The 20906-nt window shown below is 40.9% G+C and overlaps 1 protein-coding gene across 3 annotated transcripts; it reads left to right on the top strand.

Moving 5' to 3' along the window:
* The first annotated feature begins 4827 nt into the window (after positions 1 to 4827).
* NIPA1 (NIPA magnesium transporter 1) lies at positions 4828 to 20474 on the top strand. 3 transcript variants are annotated; one of them, XM_066176514.1, is made up of 6 exons: positions 4828 to 5056; positions 8341 to 8388; positions 12355 to 12445; positions 13693 to 13853; positions 14282 to 14336; positions 15157 to 15237. In XM_066176514.1, the coding sequence occupies exons 1-5, from the start codon at positions 4897 to 4899 to the stop codon at positions 14296 to 14298; spliced, it is 477 nt and encodes a 158-aa protein (XP_066032611.1). In that variant the 5' UTR covers positions 4828 to 4896; the 3' UTR covers positions 14299 to 14336; positions 15157 to 15237. The 3 variants fall into 3 exon arrangements, with proteins under 3 accessions (XP_066032611.1, XP_066032609.1, XP_066032610.1); XM_066176512.1 differs by lacking the exon at positions 14282 to 14336 and having other exon boundaries at positions 15157 to 20474; XM_066176513.1 differs by lacking the exons at positions 4828 to 5056; positions 8341 to 8388; positions 14282 to 14336 and adding an exon at positions 10055 to 10129 and having other exon boundaries at positions 15157 to 20474.
* The last annotated feature ends 432 nt before the right edge of the window (positions 20475 to 20906 follow it).

Below are 20906 nucleotides of genomic sequence, written 5' to 3'. Positions count from 1 at the left end.
TTCTTGAGGTGTTTGCTAGAAAAGATGTTTTGCTGAAGAACAATGTAGTAGAAAATCCATACATACATTGTTGGAACTACCCAGCAAGTCTGACGAGTGAGTTTGATTTATGGGAGTGCCTCCAATGTTCCTCACTTGAGAGAGTTTCAATTCTTCAAAACTCCAAAGTATACCCTAAAATGTAGTCTTCACTCATGGAATTCAGCAGCTGGCCAGCTTAACAGGAAGAGACTGCCACCACAGGTGATTCAATGATTACTACACTTTATTTAGGCATGCAGCTTATGAAGCAAAAAAGATCACCATGTCAAAACTTATAACATACAGACAACATTGTAAGCCTGAATCACGGGCCAGAACTCCCTTTATCTCATACAGAAGATTAATATATCTACTTAATGGACAAGGTATGGGAAAGACAGGCAAATTCTTCTCATGAGAGATTGTAATAAAGCCAGGATGGGGGACTTAAAGGTGATTGTGATGACCATGCCTTGGAAGCCCTGTTCTAAAGGCTCATGCTAAAACACTTTGCTGGGCTTTTACCACACTCCTAATACAGGAGGAAACAGAGCTGGTTCTACATATGCTATACTTCATCACATGAGGGTTGTGTAATCAGCTTTTGGAAATCTGCATAGAAAAGAATGTCCTAGTCATAGTTTGCAATTAATGTAGGTGAACTACAACATCTGCTACGGGATTAACTGGGAAATCTCTGATTTCTTCTGTGTTCCCTAGTCACAGAGGATTCCAGAAGTTTCTGCAGAGCAAATGTGAGCAGACATGATGTTAATTAATGTGGATCCTCCACAGCATGATCATGCACACTTATCAGAACTAGCTATCTCATTTCTGCCGGCTGCATGAAGGACAGGTTGTCTCTAAAGAGATCTGTTTTCCTTGCAGAAAAACTGAAATGGTATGGTCTGTTTGCAGTAGTCTTGCTGCACTTCCTGTGTAAATAACTTAAAAACAGTCTTGCACCACCTCGTCAGGATGCTGAAGTTCTCCAAAGCCCAGAACTATGTGTGGCCACTGTCATTTAGCAGAGAAGTTGTTTTCCATGGGCAAAAGTGGCAGCAAGCCTCCATTACTCATTCAGACCAGACTTCTGGAACTGCACATCACTAAGAAGCTTCCTTGCATCAGCCTTGGATACTTTGAAAAATGAAACCACCCCTCACTTTTCTGCTTAAGACTGCACTGAGTTGCTTTGATTTGCAGCCTAGTGTTCTGTCCTTGAAGAGAGTTGGTGTACACCAAGGGCTACCTTTCCTCTTGTAACCCATAGGACAGAGACACCACAGAAGCTTGTGTAAGCTCAATATTGCAGATAGAAGGCAGCATTTCATTGCAGTCCTAGACAGTCAAATTCAGGCATCAAGACTGAGTTTAATTTTTAGCTCCAGCTGCAGAGGAGTCAGTCTTGTGGCCATTGTCAATAGTGCAGCAGAACTCAGCACTACAATTCCATTTCACAAAGATCACTCTGGACTTTAAAAGTCCAAATCTGAGCCCAAAGACGCAAAGGAGTCCTTGTTAATGAAACACAGAACCAAAAAGCTGACAGGACCCATCTCTGCAGGCTTCCACTCATTCTCCCATACATAGCTGTGGATGCCCATAGCCAATCAAGGGCTGGACTGCAACAAAGGTTCAACTCCCTTCCTTTCCAAAGCAGGACCACCCCTACCAGTGATGTCCCACTTATACCAAAGCTACTTTTTAGACACCAGCTAACTGATTAAGACTGCCTATAAAAGTTTTTTAGGGGCTTTTTCTGGCTTAGGTTCAGTGGATCATTACACAAGTTTTCATATGACTGCCCTTACTTTGGTCTTTGGTTCTCAAGAGCTAGAAAAGTAGGATTGCTGCTGTCCTCTTGCTGTTTAGTTTGCAATCTCAGTTCCTACTGCTCCAGTTGCTGGCACAGTGGATCTTTATAGTGCTTCTGCCAAGGAGATTTACTGCTGTTGCTTCAGGGTCTGATCGAGCTGTTGGTAAACTTCCACCCTCCTCTCCCAGCTATTTTACAAGGAGTTTCAGATTATCTTCTGGGCTCAGTTACTGTATTTTCATTCTATGCCAGATGCAGAATTATCTGATTTTCCTCTAGCCTTGATAAAAGAGCCGGACAATAAAAAAAAAATCTTTTTTGTACATAAACCAAACATAACAGAGGAATCCAAGACATTAGAGAGGAAACAATAAATTCCTTTAGATCAGGCACAAGCCTTTTTCTTCCCTCTAAAATCAGGGGGGAAAATCCTAATAAGAAAAGGTCCACTGACCCTACCAAAAAAAAGGTGTAACATCTACCAACTTTGCTCACTCCCTTTTAACTCCAGCTTATCTCAATCACTCATCTCTTCCTTTGGACAGGAGACTTATAAAAGTCTAATAAATACCCCTCCTCCCTCTTGGCTGATCCATGCTAATAGAGGGAAGCAGAGATTTTTGGAGGAAATGCCACATAAATCTGAGGTTCCTCCTATGCAATTTGTGTGTTCATAAGACATCCTGATATGATATCAGTCTCACTGAACATTGCAAGGTCAAAGCCAAAATAACCCAAAGCCTTTTATTTTGCAATACATGATGACACAGCCTGGGCAGGAGGAATGATGCTATCACAATGAAACTCAGCCCCAGAAGACTAGATGGACCTAAGGAGTTTATATGTGATATATATGTAATAGTTCAACAAAGGTCATCTTATTTCCATTCAAATAATGATAACAGCTGTTTTCATTGAGGTACTTTTATGTCTTGATCCAATTTGTTTGTAAACTTAATAAAGCAGATATCAGGTGAAATCAGGCTATTTTTCAAGATATTTGCAAATTTAATATTTATCACTGCTGCACATATTACTTTAGTCTATGACTAATCCTTAGGAACACTACACCTTTTACATGGCAAGTGCAAGAGTAACTAACTGAGTAAGGCAGATTAAGTATGTTAGACTTAGCTACCCAAATACATACTTCAGAAAGACATAAATAAGATTTATAAGTAGGATAATAGATTTATATGTCAGATATTAAAATGACATGGCTGGAGCGAAATGAACTGTTTCCTTGAGATTTCAGGTACCTGTTTTTATCTTGGTTTAACCACATCAGAGAGTGATTTTGAGTATAAAAATTGGCCAGGTTTGAGCTGTGTTTAGAAACCTGCCTGATAATTAGATGCAAAGGCTGTTAAATATATATCATTTTTTCACTGTGCAAGCCTAAATTATTTCCTGTAATAATTTTTTTCTGTACATGTTACTAGGCTGTATATAGATCAGAAATGGATATTTATAATTAGCCTGTATTTGTCTTCACCTCTATCTTTGTTTCCAAGGGTTGCTATGGATAACTGTTCTTCCACCTCCTGTGTACTCATTTTGCAGGTCTTGTGAGTCTCACAAGGATGAGATCTCTTCCATCACATTCAGTATTGATACAACGACCTGATGAAAAAACCTAGGTGAAAATATGGGCACTACTGCAGTAAATATTACGTATCTTGCCATTAAATCTTTAAAAATCATCACAGTGTTCTTGTGCCTTCCTAGGACAGCTGCCTCAAGCAGAGTAGGCAAACCAAGAAATATGCAGACAAGAGAAATATTTCCAGGAGTTTGCCTCTTCACTCAACTCATATTTCTTGGGAATGCCAAAATATATGCTAAGAACAATGCCCAATTGTTAAAAACTACAAAAATGTCCACTTTCGTTTTTATTAAGCCAAGATACCATAGCTCATTTCCTTAGACGGATGTTGCTGCTATTAGGAATCCATTATGGATTGATTTATTTCAACATATATCTGGAAATGGTAAGAACTGCAGTAAGATACCTGCTACGAAATATTTCTGCTGAGCAAGGAAGATTACTTTCAGCTCAGCACTTTATCTTTGAGAGACCGAGTTCTCTCAAAGAGAGATCTGTGGCCCTGCGATGGCCCAGCTGTACTGCTACCAGAGAGATCCCCAGCTCTGCCCTGCAATGGCAGGATGCCTTATGTTCTGCCCTCCCAGAACCTGGAAGATGCTGGATGATAGCTCAGAGGGGAGGTTCATAAATGTGAGCATCTGACCTTGCTCTGTGCCATTAGAAGAGAGTGAACATTTTCCTGGAAATAAAAGCGGATTTTTGGATTTACTGCAGGAGTGACTATGGATCCCCCAGTTTCCAGGCAATGTGCATGACTGCAGGCAGAGGCCAAGCTTTCCCAGCGTGTATCCACCCAGTGCCTGGCTGATCGTCCCGGTCTGCCCCTCACATTGAGCCGGCGGCTATAATGGCAGCCTTGCCCCCGGCCTGGCCCTGCCGTCACAACATCCCACGCTTTTGGGCGGAGCGGGGAGCCGACGCGAATTTTAGAAACCCCACAGGAAAGCGAGAGCTCTGGAAAGAAGCACTGCTCCCGCATCAGAAACACTGGCCCGGCGGGACTCGTCCGCCCTGCAGAACATCCCGCCGCACGTCTTCTCGCATCCCTGTCATTCCGCATCCTTTCGCCCTGCTGTCATCCCCCTCTTCTTCCACATCCCTGTGCACATTTCTCCACATGCCCCTGGTGTCCGCACCCTCTGCCCGTGGATGCTCGCAGCTCCGAGCTTCTGCCCGGTGTCTCCCCGCGCCAGCAGGGCAGCGCTGTGCCGGGGCGGCGCGGGGCCGCGGCGCGGGCCGGGCCGTCGGGGCAGAGCCGCCCGGCCGTGACGTCACGCCGCTGCCGTCCGCGCGCGGGACGGGCGCCAGGAGCCGCGGCTGCCGCCGCTCCCCGCCCGGAGCCGCCCCCGGCGCGGCGCAGCGCAGCGCAGGGCGGGTCCCGGCGCAGAGCCGCTGCCGGGAGCGCTGGGCCCGGGCAGCCGCCGCGCCTGCAGCTCTCGCCGGGGCCATGCGGATGGCGGTCGGTGCGGCAGCGGGCGAGGGGGCAGCGCAGAGCCCCGGCCCCGCCGCCGTGTCGCTGGGCTTGAGCGTGGCCGTGGTCTCCAGCCTGGTGAACGGCTCCACCTTCGTCCTGCAGAAGAAGGGGATCGTGCGGGCCCGCGGGAGAGGTAGGGGCCCGGCGCTGCGGTGGCGGCGGGTGGGAGCGCCCCTCCAGGGGCTTCCCGGTCTCCCTCCGCACCCCGCGACCCCCCCCCCCCCCCCCGGTAACCTGCCAGGTGTGCGGGGTCTCGGCCCCGGCACCGTGCGGGACGGCTCCCCCGCCCCGAGCCGGGCCGGCCACCCGCGGGGCCGCTCCCTCCCTCGCCCCGCAGCCCTTCCCCGCGCTGCGGCGGCGGCCGGCCCGGAGCGAAGGGCGGGAGGCGGGGGGGCTGCCGAGGGACCCGGCCCGCCCCGCGGGGCCAGGAGGACGGGCACCCTCGGCTGTGTCAGAGCCCGTGTCGGGGCTTGGCAGTGTCGCCGGGTGTGGGGGACACTTCACCGGCGTCTGGACCGGGGTGCCGGCTTCAGTTTGTCAGCTTAAGCGTGTTTGACATGAGAGAGAGGTCCGTGACTGAGCGAGGCGCAAGGGAGGTGATAACTGAGCGGAGAGGCGGCAGGTGGGGGTCAGTCAGGGTGTGTTAGCGGTGGAGAGCAGCGAGGGGTTGTTAACTGCGCATCAGCAACAGCTTCCTGATGTGCGGTCAGCGCGCTGGGCTGTCACACTGTAATACAGCACCGGGGACTCGGGTGTTGCGTGCACTCCCGTCCAAACACAGATTTTTCGTGTACTTGTGGGACTTCACCACCAGTTTCTGTGGCTTAGATACTGTCTTGCCATGAACAGCACCAGCACATCTTGTCGCTTGTTTATTCCAGCTCTTCCACAGACAGAAAGTTGTATCAGTCACATGGTGGTTTCCACTTTTTTGAGAAGAGACAGATCAGTAGCATGAAATAATTTATTTCTTATATTTTTCATATTGAAATCCCATGCCTCATTATTATTTCCGGAGGTGAACATATTCAAGAACTGACTGTGCTGTCTAGACAGTTTAGCCGAAACAAAGCTGTAAATTCACAAGTGTGAAGATCTTGTATTTTAGTTTGAAATTGGAGCTCCCCAAAGTATGCAGCTGAACAGCATTTGCTAGATGCATTTTCATGCTTTGAATATAGGAAAATGCAATTTAAAAAAGTATTAATTTGGTTTTATTATCATGCTTTTATGTAAGGGGAAGACTGTAAACACAGGTTGCATGATGCCTTTGAGTTGTATTACTGTGGTAAATGGCCATTTCATTTTGTAGCTGATGATGTCTGTGTATGAGCGTGTGTCCATAAGTTCTAGGAACTCTTTTTTTATGAAAAGTCCTTTTTAGTTCCAGGGCAAGGAACTAAATGTGTATACATTGCACATTTGTAAATATGTACATATATGTACACATACAAATAATATACAAATAAATATTATATTTATATATATATATTTGTACTTCCATTTCCATTGCCTGCTGCATCTATCATGTTCAGGGTGAATGCAGTGAAGCAAAGCAAGCTTGGAACTGTGTTACCACAACCTGGAAGTTTGATGTAAAAAGTTTTTTTGATTTTTTTTTTTTGTTTGTTTGTTTGTTTTTTTTCTTTTTCTGCAATGACCTTACATTTAAGGGCATCAGACAAACTTTTGTTTTGCAAGCAGTCTCCCTCCAAGATGGCTGTAACCCATTTTGATTGTCCACAGGGAAATCATGTTTGCATCATAAATACAAGCTTTTTTTTTTTTGGGGGGGGGGGGGGGGAACAATGAGAAAACACAAGAGAAAAATAATTTTGCATCCCAAGGCAGCTGGAGGAAGTTTCCATTTTGAGTGTACCTACTCTTGAAAAGCCCTCAGTGGAGCACTGGGTTAAGTGAGTGATAGGCGTGTGCCTGCTTTCTTAGTGCTAGCAGCTGTAGAACTTCCTGTTTTGAAGATATTACTGGTGTTTGTGCATCCTGCTGAGCATTTTGAAGTTCTTTCTATTGGCATGCTCAATGAAGAGGCATCCAGGAAAATACCCGAGGTTTCTCTCTATTTTGTGTTATGAAGCAGTAGGGTTCTGCTTTGAATCTAGCAGTTGGAGCTGCGAGTCTGAGACGGCCAGTGTCAAATGATGTCTTTTTTCCATTGCCTTCAGCAGGTGTTGTATAATTAACAAGGAGGCACTTCAAGTCTCCACTGTCTTCTCTCTTGAAGCAATAATATCGTATTGGTGTAATTAGCAATCCTTGTCTAGTTAGAAACAGCAGTGGGTGACAAATATTTTGCGAACTTACCTTACTTGAGTCAATATTTTCTATCATTTCTGCCCCCAACAGTGTTTTTATTTTATGTGCAATAACAAAAGGCTAAAAATTACTACGCCCACTCTAAAGCTGGCCATTTTCATTAGTCATATTTCATCTCCTTTCAATTGTATAGTGTGATTTCCAAGTGCTTAATACTTTATATGTCTCCAGAGTTAGTGGTGACTTTTTGTCATCTCAGAGTTAGTGTTTTTCTTCCATTTGGGATTTCAGAGTGGGTACAATATTGCCTACTACTCCAGCAGCTTTTGAGAGGGCATCTTCCCAAATCAACGCAGAGCTGTATTGCTAGAAAGAGGAGCAAAACACAGGAGTGTAACTTGATGCCAAGGTTGTGCTCAGTGGCGGCCATGCTTTAGGAAGTGGTCATGAGCCTTGATGTTCTACAGCAGCAGAACTTCTGTGGTACACAGGCTCCACCTATGCACATCCCAAGGCAAGAGCTTATAATTTGACAGTGAAAATAATCATCCTCCAATTTGGGAGGCACTAAGGACAATGCAGAGTTTGTACTCCTCTCTAAAACAGGGCACTGTGTCAGGAATTCAGAGGTCTCAGTTGTGGCACTTTCCAATGCTTAAATGCAGGAGGATTGGGCAACACTATGGTCCTGCCAAACCTGTGTGCCAAAACAATTTCTCAGATACAATTTTTCCGATACAGTTTCACTGAGGTTGTATTAACAGACTAACTGAGCCAAATCACGTTCTGTTTCCATAGGTTTACAGTTCTCCGAGAAGTGGTTCTAATTTGTATGTTTAAATGTCACCCTCAGAAGCAGCTGGTGACATTTTGGATGCTTTTCTACACAATATTGCTTTTGTGTCACATAGGTACTTCAAACTGAAACCAGAACTTCTGACTAACACATTGTCTTAAGAAGGTCTTACTTGGAAACATAAGCCAAATCCAAAATTGTTCTTTTTTTTTTTTTTTTTAATCTCACATTTAGTTGCTTTGAAGAGTAGGTTTAAGATGAAGGTCCTTTATAACTGAGACTGTTGTTTTTCATCATTCCAATAATGTGATTTCATATTTTTCTAATACATTTTCCTATACTTCCAGGTACTTCGTACTTAACTGATATAGTATGGTGGTCGGGCACTATTGCAAGTAAGTATCTTAAGAAGTTTTAATTTTTTTTATGGGTTTTTTTGTTTGTTTGTTTTTTGGTTTTTTTTTTTAGAGAGAGAGCTTTGCTTAGATGGTGATAGGAGACTTCAGGAAATCTGGGTTTTCATCTTGAATGTCACACTCCCTTGTCATGAAATTCCCATCCCCCATCCCTAGAAATATCCCACTTTTAGTAAACTCTTACCATGGCTACCATGCCTGGTGGTGTTTGCAAAGGCAAAGAGCTGGGACAAACATGAGTCAGACATCTTTCCACATTTCCAAACCATTTGGTACTTGCAGCCCTTGGCAGTCACACACTGCTCTGACTCTGGGTTCCTGCATGGTTTGTGTCTCTGTATTGCACTGGCCAGCTCAGTTCTTAATAAAAGTCAAAGCTGAATTTAAAATTGTCGCTCTGCACAAAAGGGCTCATTGAGCACATGTTATGTTTTAGATCAGAAAGCATTTAACCAGCCTCAATTAAAAAAAAAACAAAAAAACCCTCTCTTGGTTTCTAGTTCACCAGATACAGTTTCAGTTTTGCTTTTAATCTGCAAGATCAATGCAAAGCCTTCTGTGGTGCTGTTATGAGATCTGTGTAATTTTACCCTTAATATCTTTGTAACTCTGCTAACACCAAGTTCATTCTCTGATGTGAATCTGGAGCTTGGGGAGCAACTAGCTTTCTCCTCTTACACATCACCCCTAGTTCCACCCACAAGCTTAGAATCATGCCCCACTTTTAGACTCTAATCCAGCCTTTTGTGAATTATTTGGAAAGTTCTGATGCTGTTTCTGAGAAGTACATGAGTCCAGTTATGCCCCTGGTTTTGTGGCACCAAGGTAGGTCTCTGATTTTTTGTTTTGTTGTCTTAGAAAGGAATGCAAAAGGAATGAAAACCAATAGATCCCATTGAACGACAAAGTTCACAGCAAGTGTAGAAGCCAACAGAGCTTCAGAAGAAAAGTCCTCAGCTGATTGAACCTGAGTTTAAGTAGTTCTTTGACAGCTTCCTCCCCTGACAGGATCACTACTGCCTAAGTAGAAATAAATCTGTGCACCATTTGTCAATCCTGAGGCTCCCATCTGTAATATCTAAGCAGAAGGAGTTAAAAAAGGGAGGTTTTATTACAGGACTTATCTTGATGAATCAGAGAAAACAATTTCATGCTTAAAAGAGCTGACTGAATTGAATGAAGGCAAAACAGCTGAAGGGAATGGTATCAGTTGGCTTTTTTTCCAGTAGCTGGGTGCAGGTATTTCAAAACAAAACCTCAGTAGCTTTACTAAGGAACTGAGCAAGAAGAATTGCTTGTGGATATTATAGACTCAGAATGGCAGCACAGTCACAAAAAGCAGTATCAAGGGCCAGGTAGGCACCTATGGGATGCAGAGAAAGGTGCTGTTTGGGAAAAGGTGTTACTTGTGGAATTAGCAATACCCCCAGTTATCTGGGTGAAATGATAACAGCTGACATCATTTTCTCAAGCAGAGAATTTGGAGTTTGGATGACTAACAAAATCCACATAAACTCTATCAACTTGTTCTCATGGTATTTGTTCAGATGGTGAATAAGTGTTTCTGTGTTGGCATGCTGACTCAGCATAATGCTGCCCAGCCGTTTGGGGGCCCTGGGATCCACTGGATTACTGAAGACTTCAAAGGAAGGGCTGCAGAATCTGCTAAGGGACTTTTCCTTTCTCTGTAGTCAAAAGAATGATTGCAGCATGTGTACAGGTATTTCAATGAGCATTAAATTAATTAATTGGCTAATTAATTAGTTTCAGTGCAGGTTTTGATAGCAGCATAGATGCGGCTGGTTCTTACAGTGAAAACATCTGCATTAGTGTTGTACTACAGATGGGGAGTACACTTGTGAAGTGCATCTCCTGTTTGTCACCACAGATTGGGCTGTATTTCACATTTCATAGCAGAGTTGGAGCTCCTGACCTGGTCTTTAAAATGAAACTAGGCTGGAAAATGAATTCTAGGAACATACTTAATGCATGTGAGCTGTAAATAGACTTTAAGCTAGCAGGAGGAGGCTGAAGTTAGTCTGAAATAAACCCCCTGACATGCCTAGAATAGATATCTTTTGCTGTACAGGTCTACTTCTGGTTTCCTTGCTAATGGAGACATGCCAGTGTGCATCAGATTTTGTGTTGCAGTAATTTTGAGGGTACTGGCACTTGTTTATCATATTAAAAGCTTGGTGTGCCTTCAAGAAGTGAAGTCAGGTCTTGACTTACAGCACTGATGTGTCTGATGAGGAATTTCTGTTCAGAGAGGACCGGATAGGTTGGCAGCAAAGGTCCTCATCATCAGATAGATGGTAACAATTACTGAGATTCTTTTTTTAATTGATTTTAAGTAGTCCTGGTCTGTCATTTGTGGGGGTAAAGGGACTATTACTACTCCATGGTGATATGGAAAACCTCCAGTAAGTTCAGTTGCCTTACAATATGTTCCATTTGGCTGAAGCCTCAGAGATCTACTTTATGGATTGATGTTGGTGCCATCTGTTAAGAGTTCTTCAAACAGAAAGTTAAGACACCTGATATCCAAAAAGAGCAATCTTTTGTCAGAGTCATTTGGAAATGTATGTATGTAATCTGCAAGAATGCAGAGTGCCAGCTGTGTGGACCATTCTCCATCCAAGATCTGCCCCAATGCCTTCAGATGCCTTGAAGATAATGCCAGAGTTGCCACACAGATCTCCAAACAACCTGAGGCTGATAACTGAGTTCCTCTGTTCCCAGGACAGAGAGATCACCACTGTCTCATGTGCCTTAGAAATGCTGCTCATCAATTTCTCTGTCTCACTCCTGCACATAGAGAAATCCTCAGTGAATTTAATTAGTATAATTTTGCCACACTCTGCAGTTTTGCAACTTGTTTGTCTCCTTCATATTTCCTGTAGGTTACACAGGTCTTCAGCTCTACTGATTATGTGAGCTAAATTGGTAAATTAATTAATGTTTGCAGAGTGCTTTGCAGATGCAAAGAATTGGATGATAGTAATGATATTTGATAGTTGAGGGCAGTGCCAGCCTGAGCATAAAGACATCTTGGATTCTTGAAATGTTTTTAAATGCTGATAATGGCTTTTAACAGCAACTGGAAATTTGAGCTGTATGTAATTTGTGCTCAGTCTCAAGCTTCTTGCCAGTTACCACAGACCCAGTAACTGTGCAAGTGTGTTGAGCTATTATAAACTTGCCAGCACTTGCAAAACTATCCAGCTTTTATTTTTTAACTGAAAACTTGAACACATGAACTGTTCTCACAGCTGTGATGTGCAATACTGTGGTATATCTTGGAACTTGCTTTTACTGGAGGAAAGAAAAATAAGGTTGAGGTTGTTACTGTGGGTTGTCAGGCATGTTCTTTTTATCGTTGTCAGGAATGACTTCGGATGTTACATAGTGTTATGAAAAGTTGATGTAGTGTATTGAAGAACCCTTATGCATGTGCTTAGTGTTTCAGTAGAAGATTCCTCAGCACTGTCTTTATTTCCTCCCCCAAAAGTAACACTGCTGTTAGGAACTATAATCAAGTACATTTGTTTTACATGAATGCACATTCTAAACATGAAACCATGGATTATATGTACTTTTACCCCTCCTCATATAAATATTTGGGTGTAATACTGAGATTATAATCCATGAGTGTTTCTAACTCATACATAGTCTTATTTATATTTAACTAAGAGAAGTTACAAATGAGATTATTTACTGTGCCCCCTTGGATACTCTTGTGTGGCAAATATAAATCCTGTATTAACAAATACAAAACTATAGAAAAATTCCAGCCATCTTGTTTACATGCAAAATTAACAGAACTAAGTAAATTATAACATCTGTTTTCCAGTTAGGTCAGTCTTTCCCGAACAGTGTTGGGCAAGTTTTGATTACTTATTTTTACAAAGGGCTTTAAAGGCTTATTTCTGGTTCTCTTGACAGTGGCACTGGGTCAAATAGGGAATTTCTTGGCCTACACTGCAGTCCCAACTGTGCTAGTGACGCCCTTGGGAGCTCTTGGCGTTCCATTTGGGTAAGAGTTTGCTTTTCTTGTTCTTATCTGGATGTTATTACTACTTAATAAAATGTCAGATGGACTCAGTGCTCACTGGAAGTCCACTAAGAAACATCAGACTTACGGCTGTTCATGATGTGCTATAATGTCACCTATTACTGTTTTCCCCAGGAAAGCTGGGCTGGGGGAAGGCAGTGGTGAAGAAGGATTTTCCTGGGTATCTTCTGCTTTTAGCTCTCACTATGATTTGGAACAGAAAAAAACCCATTTTTTCCCTCCCTTTTCTGTGGTTGTTCTGGACTTTTCTGCCTATTCTCTTGTTCACAGTTCCCTTACTATGTAGATCTTTCCTTTTGTCTCACAGTCTTTCTCTACCCTCTATCCTGCTAGCCCTCATGTGTTTATTGATGCTGATTTCATTTCATTGGATCTGGCCTCTTCCCAAGGAGGAAAACTCAAGGGAGTTCCTTGTATATGCATGCCCTCAGCTATTTAGAAGTTACGTTTGTGGGAGGCACAGAAAAGGCAGTGAGTTTAAGGAGTTTAGTATGTAATTAATGTTTTGTGAATAGATGAACTACAGTTGTGGAACCACTGTGGTGAAAAAGCACAACTCTTTGAAAACAAAGCTGTACAGTGCTTTGAGATTTTTCTGTTGCACTGGTTGTCTGCTTCAGAGTGTAGTGGCATTGCTTCATGGCTGTCTTCAGTTCTATCACTATGAAACACTTTGATGGTGCTCTAAGTACCACCTATTATTTTATCCTAGGCCACATATTTTTGCTTACTTTGGTCAGCTACATGTCTGAGCTGAGCCCTGGGATCTTTGTAACCAAAAGTCACTTTTTGTCTCATGACTGCTTAGCAGCTATAAAATGGGGCCTTGTGACAGCTCACCAAAATGGTAATGGGTAGATGTCTGCCTCAGGGATCAGATGTTGGTTTGGGGAGTTTTGGTTGTTTGGGGGGGGGGGGGATGCGGTGTTTGAGGGGGTGATGTGGTTTTGTTTTCTGGGGTGTTGTGGCTAGGAGTTTTATTGCAGTTTTTGTCTTGTGTTGTTTTGGGGTTTTTTCCCTAAGGTGAGATGTCAAGGATTGAGTAAAACTGCAAATGGATAAATCTTTCCTCAGACAAGTCAGAAATACATTTTAAGAATTCATCAACATGTTATGGTATTCCTTTAAAAGGGAAATTCATATGGCACAGCATTGTTAGAACATTATTAACAGGATGTAGTCAAACTTCTTTCTTCCTCTTTTCAAAGGTCCATCTTAGCTTCTTACCTACTGAAAGAGAAACTGAACATTCTTGGCAAGCTGGGATGTTTGCTGAGCTGTGCTGGGTCTGTTGTTCTCATTATCCATTCCCCAAAGTCCGAGAGTGTAACGACACAGGCTGAGCTTGAAGAGAAGCTTACAAATCCAGGTAGTTTGTTTTTTCATTAATTCATAATGGTTTTCTGAGGTTGAGCAGGAGCACGCTTGAGGAAGAGGCTTAGCACTTCTATCAGATTGGGAAATTGACTTTTGAAAAAATCATGACGTGACAGAGGCGAGCCAGTAAAGGTTTTGTGTAAGAAAACTATGCCCCTGCTCTTCTTAGAACTTGTCATATTTATTGGGACATATGTGCAGAAAGGAAAACATGGATACTTTTGAAAATGTTATCCTGCATAGCAAGCTCAGAACAATGGCCAGCTGAACTTGTAATTTTACAACATTATGGAAAACTGTATCTTGCTATTTAAAGATGAAAAGTATAAATCTAGGATCTCAATTTAAGTTGTTTTATACAAAACAAAAAAAATACTGTCTTTCTTCTCTTTTTTATTTCTCCGTTTTTTTTTTTTTTAGTTAGAAGTTTATACTAAATACCAGTTATGTTCCCAGATTTCTTTGCACAATAAAGGTATGTAGAAATAGGCTGTTGAGACATATGCTGAAATGCCTGTTCTTTCTCACCAGCTGGAGGAATACATACTGGTACTAATATGTTCCAGGCCCACTTTTATTTTTCTTGCTTAAGACCTAAACTGCCAACTATTGTTTTTCTTGTATTTGCTTTAAGTGAGAGAAACTCAAACCTAATAACATCAGCTATTCAAAAAATCTGCAAACAAAGAAAAGAAAACAAATACCTTGGTCTCAATTTACCATTTCAATCTGAACAAAGTGCATTGGCTATATATTTCTTTAAAACTCTAAAACATGAAATGTTTTTCACTGATCTTATATGTGTACTGATGGTGTAATGTAAGTAATATGGCTTCATGCTTGTGTTAACTGTCCCTACTCATGTCCTCACCTTAGTGGGATCTAACCTTATGTTTAAGCTCTTTGCTGGATCTACACACTGTGCCTTAATGAACTGTTTATGCCTTAATGAACTGTTTATGAATGAGGTGTTATCCTTTTGTCTGACATAGGAGACTCTAAGGAGTATAGTCCTAATGGAAAAGAGAGTAAGATTTTAAAAAAGCCATCTCAAATATGCCACAGTGTGTAATTTTCTATATGGTTATGTGTTTTTCCCAAAGAACATGACAACATCATTAGTCATGGATGCCAGTATTTCTGGATGCTCAGTGATTTGGATCTATCTTGAATAGCAAATCTTAATTGTGATGTATACCTGAAAGTCACTGCTAGGACATTATTTGCCTGCTAAAATCTCTAGAAGATCTAGAGTTCTTATCTTGATATTTTCTTGTTTTCTTTTTGTTTTCCAGTTTTCGTGGGTTATCTCTGCATAGTGCTGCTAATGCTTCTCCTGCTTATCTTCTGGATAGCTCCAGCTCATGGACCTACTAATATTATGGTTTACATCAGTATTTGCTCTCTGTTGGGCAGTTTCACTGTTCCTAGCACAAAAGGCATTGGGCTGGCTGCACAAGATATCTTTCACAATAACCCATCAAGTCAAAGGGCTCTGTACCTCTGTCTGGTACTTCTGGCAGTATTAGGATGTAGCATTATCATTCAGTTCAGATACATCAACAAGGCACTGGAGTGTTTTGACTCCTCTGTGTTTGGTGCCATCTACTATGTTGTGTTTACCACCTTAGTCTTGCTGGCTTCAGCCATTCTTTTCAGGGAATGGAGTAATGTAGGAGTAGTAGATTTTTTGGGCATGGCTTGTGGATTCACCACAGTATCTATTGGAATTGTTCTTATACAGGTCTTCAAGGAATTCAACTTTAATATTGGAGATTTAAACAAACCCAACATGAAGACAGATTAAAATATTTTTGAGGGGAAACTGGATGGCTCAGGGAAGGATGCAGAGCTGTTCATTTCTAGGTCACTGTTTCAAATAGGATTCAGGTTGGTAACTGCCCTCTGACAATTTGGTGGCCTATGTGAAATTAATTGGATGCCTCCATCCAGTTTCAAAGGAACAGCTGTCCATGTAACCCAGTCAACACAATAAATGAACTTAATTGGAACTACTGATTGAGTCAGCATAGAGACCGATGTATTTCCTCACTGTAAAAGGTAGCCCATCAGAAAAGCTCTGTGAATATTCTGACAGACTATCTGAAAACTTGTATTGTGTCTTCTGAGGTACCATTTCTGTGGGCAGAGGACATCAGTTTCTAATGCACTCAATCTGATACCTTTCATCATAAGTGATGTATACCTTAAAATAAGGGGGGAAAAGTAAGTGGAACAATTTGTGAACTTCAGTATAGCAATGTCTTCACCGTCAAGGCTGTGGATTCTTAGACAAATGTTGGTTGGATCATGGACTGCAGATTTGTTCTTTTTAGTGACTGTCTTGGCAACTTTGTCTGCCATGCGGTGAAGACACAGGGGAGTTTTAAATTGAATTCTTTATACAGAGCAATGGACCCTTAAATATCTTTCACTAATTACTTATCAGCTCATGGTAGTGTCCAGGTATGCATTTTTCTTTGTAACTTACATACATTAAGACATACTGCATTCATCTGAGAGTTTTTAATTGGGACAGGTAGAAAGACTCCCAAGGATGTGGAAATGATGCACAGACTCATTGCCTGCATGGTGGCTTATTTGTAAGCAGCTCAGAACTGTTTCAGTGCCTTTGCAATCAAAAAACCTGCATAATCGTGAATGTATTTGTTTCAGATGGTCTATACTGGCTTAATAATTCAATTTCATTGTCTACTGTATTGGACTATATTCAAATTCTAAACACATAAAGCATCTAGAAGGACCATATCTCTTTGGAAGAATTTACAAACCTGAACTGAAACCCCTGGATGCCTTGACAGCTTCTGAAATACTCGTAGTCCTAACAGGAAGAGGAGTGTTGAAATCAGTCCAGCATACCTTTATTTTAGTTTCGTGACTAAATGCAAGAGACCGTTTTGTGAAACAGCTAATAAATAGGGACCAGAAAAAAAAAATTAAGAGAGAGAAGAGCATGAGATTTCTCATAGCTCAAAAAAGATGGTCTGATGTTCTTGTAATGTGAGAAAAGGAGGTTAAAGACTGAAAAAACTAAAGCATTCAGAAAGTTGAATTTTAGGTAACTGACAGGGACATACATTCAGATCAGTAATTCACAGACTTGTGTGAACAGTTCAGATGTAATATTTTGACAAGTAGTACAGACAGCTTAAGCTACAAGGGGGATGACTCTGAACAGCTCAATTTAAACCATTTAGAGAATATTGATATGTTAAAGAATGAAATAGTTTATTTCATGTTCTGCTTATATTTGGTAGTGAAAACATGAGTCAAAAAGTTGAAGGCTTGAAAAGCAATGAGTGTTTGTTTCCATGTAAGTACAAAAATGGAAGAGTACAGTGGAACTCAACATCTCTAGATCAGAACATTTCCCAAGAAAACAGAAAATCCTCATGTGATTACAGGGCAGTATTTGAGAAAATTCACAACACTTTATGAAGAAATCATGAATGTAGCTTTGTATTGAATGTAGCCTGACAGGAACATGGACGTTGATTAGTGGAGAGTGATACTGTCTGCTCTTGTGATGTTTTTTGTTGACCTGAATTGAGGTTTCCTTAAAACTCAGCCTCCATTTTCATTTAAAACGAATGCTGTACGCTCTACTAATGGCAGCAATAATTGCAAAAGTGAATCCAAAAGATTTAGCTTTCTGAAGGGACTGTTCTGAGGGAGCAAGAGCCCTTCTGTGTTATTTGCAAGCTTGTTTTAAAACTTCGTATCACAGGGGGATGGCTCTGAGTTGGCAGAAATGTGCATTGTTATAGGCTGGCACACAGTAACTGGGTATCTTTATGAAATAGAGTAGCACTAGCAGAGAAAAGACCATCTTCATGGATTTTCAAATATTGTGCAAGGTTTTTAGAAAGTTTGAGAATTGTAGATGAGGGTGATTGGGCTATGAAATCTGGTTAAACTAGCCTCTGTCCATTATTGATTGGAAGATGGTATCTTGGTTCTCAGCAAACACTTATATTTTGTCATATTAATTCCCCTTTTTTTTTTTTTCCCTATTGAATTTGGAACTGCACATAGCTTATGAGATCTGTACTAACCTACTTTTTAAAACAATGTTTTCTGAAGCAGTCAAGTTGTCTTTTCAAAATTCAGCTTCAGAGTTCATGGGTTGTATGTTGGTTTTGTATTAGCCTTTAATCTCTATGAAAATCCTTAAGTCAGAATGGAAATGTAGTCTCATTTTATTCCTCCTTTGGCCATATTTGTTTGTCTTGGTTGGTTTTAAAATTAATTCTTAATTATTTATAAAGTGCCTGTCCTAATATGTTAGATGCAAATTCTTAGTAAATATTAGATTCAAAATAACTTGATTGCCCTGTCTAAACCTTGACATTTCCTGCACCACACAAAGTTTACTTGGTAAGTGCTCACTATGCAGAGGAAGAATTAAGTAGCAACTGTGTTCTGTGGTCTTCTGACCATTGTAAACACTAAATAAATAAATGTCAGCATAGTTTTCTTCTCTTCTCCCCAGCTTCTCCTCATCTGTGATGAGCTTTCTAGAAATGTCTAATTAACCTTGATGTTTAAAACAAAGATGTCAGAAGCCAGCACATAAGGTGAAAGAAATTCTCGTGGCCTTGCACATCATTTGTATCTGCAGCCTTTTACTTCTTGAATGCTAAGTAACTGAAGTTTTATTTTTGCTACTTTGTTCAGTGTGTAGCAGTGTTCTTTCAAGTTCTGCTGTACCTGGATCTGGTTCAGTTCTAACTTTAGAAATGTATTAGCATTTTCTGTTGTCACTGTTGATATGATTCTTTCCCCCTCCATCCCACGCCCTCCTCTTTCTAGGTGTCCTACCTTTTTTAGTCCCATTGCTTTTCTGATTTAAAAGGAGGCACTGTCAAAGTTGAATTTTAGCTGTTCCCCCTTTTTTTTTCCCACCCCTTTGACAAGTAAGCACTTTGAATAAGACAGATATGTGCATTCCATCATCTCAGGGAGCAAATGTGCATAGTTGTCTCCTGAGCCCTGGCATCCCTCATGGGCCTGTCCTTTTCACGTTCTCATTGTGTTACATGCATTGATAGCTGCAAGCCAAGTGACTTCAGTTCTGATTGCAAAGCGGAAGTGGGAGAGGCTACACATACAAAAAGTGGACTCATTACAGTGGTGGAATGCATTTTAATTACGTTCAGATCCATATGAAAGGCACTTCACTCTGTATGTCTGACTTCTATTACACTTGTCAAACATATTTACTTGGTACTCACTTGAGGATAGCTCTTTGATCATTATCCCTTCAGTGTATGGAGGATTTGCATTTGTCAGTCACGATGATCTTTATTAGGTGTCAAACACAAAAATCCCTCAAATGTTCAGTAGGAGAATAGAAACCTTTTTGATACAACCAAAAAACCACATTTCTTACACCTTAAATACTTCTGTAAAAAACAAAAAAAATCTAAACAAGTTATCTGCTGTATTGACTTTCCAGGACTCTGTATGTGTAAATAGGGCCTATTTATTAGTGAGCTGCAACTAACATTAATAAGAACCTGTCATATCACGGTTTGACAAGTGAGGCTTCCTATTAATAACACTGATTTGTATTGGAACATATGTATTTTTCTGAAGCAACTAGCACTGAAAAATCGAAACACTGGATTAAGTTGTTGAAACTCTAGAAAGTGAGGTTTAGCTTTCATTTCATTTTAAAAAAATACAGGGTTTGTATTTGAAGAAATTTGGAGTTAATAAATAGGGGGTGCTTTCAATGGGAAGTTGTTTGCACGTTGTACCCCCCGCTCACATTCTTGTTCTAAAAATATAAGACATCAAGGATTCTACAGATAATTCCCCAGTTGTCTTGAGATGGTGTAACTGCTGAAGTTTTACTGTTAAATCAAGCATTATCAAATGTTTTTCTGTTACCTGTTATCTTTGTAATAATTCTTTGGTGCTATCTCTGGGCTTACAGAATACAGATTTTTTATGTGTACTGTATTAGGCACCAATGTTGTCAACAGTTATCATTACTAGTGCCCAAGTGTATCAGACAGCAATGTTGAAATGTTATGGATTAAGAAATTTCTTTTTAAAAGCTGCACTTAAGTTTGGGGTTTCTTTATTGTTTGCGGTTGTGTTGGGTCTTTCCATGTCCACATCCCTCCCCAGACAGTTGCTCTGTAGAGTGGAAAATATTGGAAAATATTACACAAAAGGGGTATTTTTAAGTAATTTTTTTTTAACTGTGACACTTTCTCTTCTTTTTTTTTTTATTTCCTTTTTTTTTTCCCCTGGAATGTAAAAAGTAGTTCTAATGGGATATAGGGAAAAGGTAGTTGGCAACAAAAATACAATGTCAGGTTTGGTTGCTTCAATGCTCTTGCAATATAGTTACTACAGATTACGTAAAAATGGTTTATTTTATTAGCTTCCAAATAATGTATATATAGATTTGTTAATGGCTTACAAGTCAAGCTTACTCTCTTTGCTTTTTAAAAAATAGGTATAGGCATGTTGTATTTGCCTTGTGTAAATTATAAGAGGCTATTTATTAAGTTTTCTGATAACTAATCTATTTATTAACCTGTATTGTTTTAAAATAAATGATTTATTTCTAGCTCAATGCTTGTTTTTGTGACTCGTTTTTAGCAAATGGGGTTGGGGGGAAATCAAGCTTCCCACACACTGCTTTACAGCTAATTCCAATTCATAAGCCTAAACTATTTCCATTACCCTTTCATAAAATAGCAACCTTGCTTTTAGTCAGAATAGCAGGTTCTTGCATGGGTACAGATCAGTTGGCCACAAAGGGCTCAGCTGCCCTATACTGGTACCTACCAGCAGGCTGTAGTCTTAATGTCTTCATTGGACTGAAGTTTGCTCACAGGTAGAATGAAGTCTCCTTTGGCAGAAATGTTTGCTGGGGCTTGAGTCACTTCAAACTCTGTAGTCAGGGTTAACATGTGCTCTGTTCCTGCATTGCTGTACATTGGTTGCTTGCTAGAGCTTCAAGATTTACTGCTCCACAGTTGGGTGTGCATCGAGTGGCAACAGC

The sequence above is a fragment of the Chamaea fasciata genome, unplaced genomic scaffold, assembly GCF_029207755.1.
Source record: "Chamaea fasciata isolate MVZ Bird 193981 ecotype frontalis unplaced genomic scaffold, bChaFas1.0.hap1 SCAF_2, whole genome shotgun sequence".
NCBI classification, from domain to species: domain Eukaryota; kingdom Metazoa; phylum Chordata; class Aves; order Passeriformes; family Sylviidae; genus Chamaea; species Chamaea fasciata.
Note: the sequence above shows the minus strand (reverse complement) of the source record. Positions and strands in the feature narration are given on the sequence as shown.

Bases quoted from the DNA above. Each gene is read 5' to 3' on its own strand.
- NIPA1 (XM_066176512.1), top strand. From the start codon at position 4,897: ATGCGGATGGCGGTCGGTGCGGCAGCGGGCGAGGGGGCAGCGCAGAGC. The intron at 5,057-8,340 runs GTAGGGGCCCGG...CTATACTTCCAG, and splicing joins CGTGCGGGCCCGCGGGAGAG to GTACTTCGTACTTAACTGAT. The intron at 12,446-13,692 runs GTAAGAGTTTGC...CTCTTTTCAAAG, and splicing joins GCTCTTGGCGTTCCATTTGG to GTCCATCTTAGCTTCTTACC.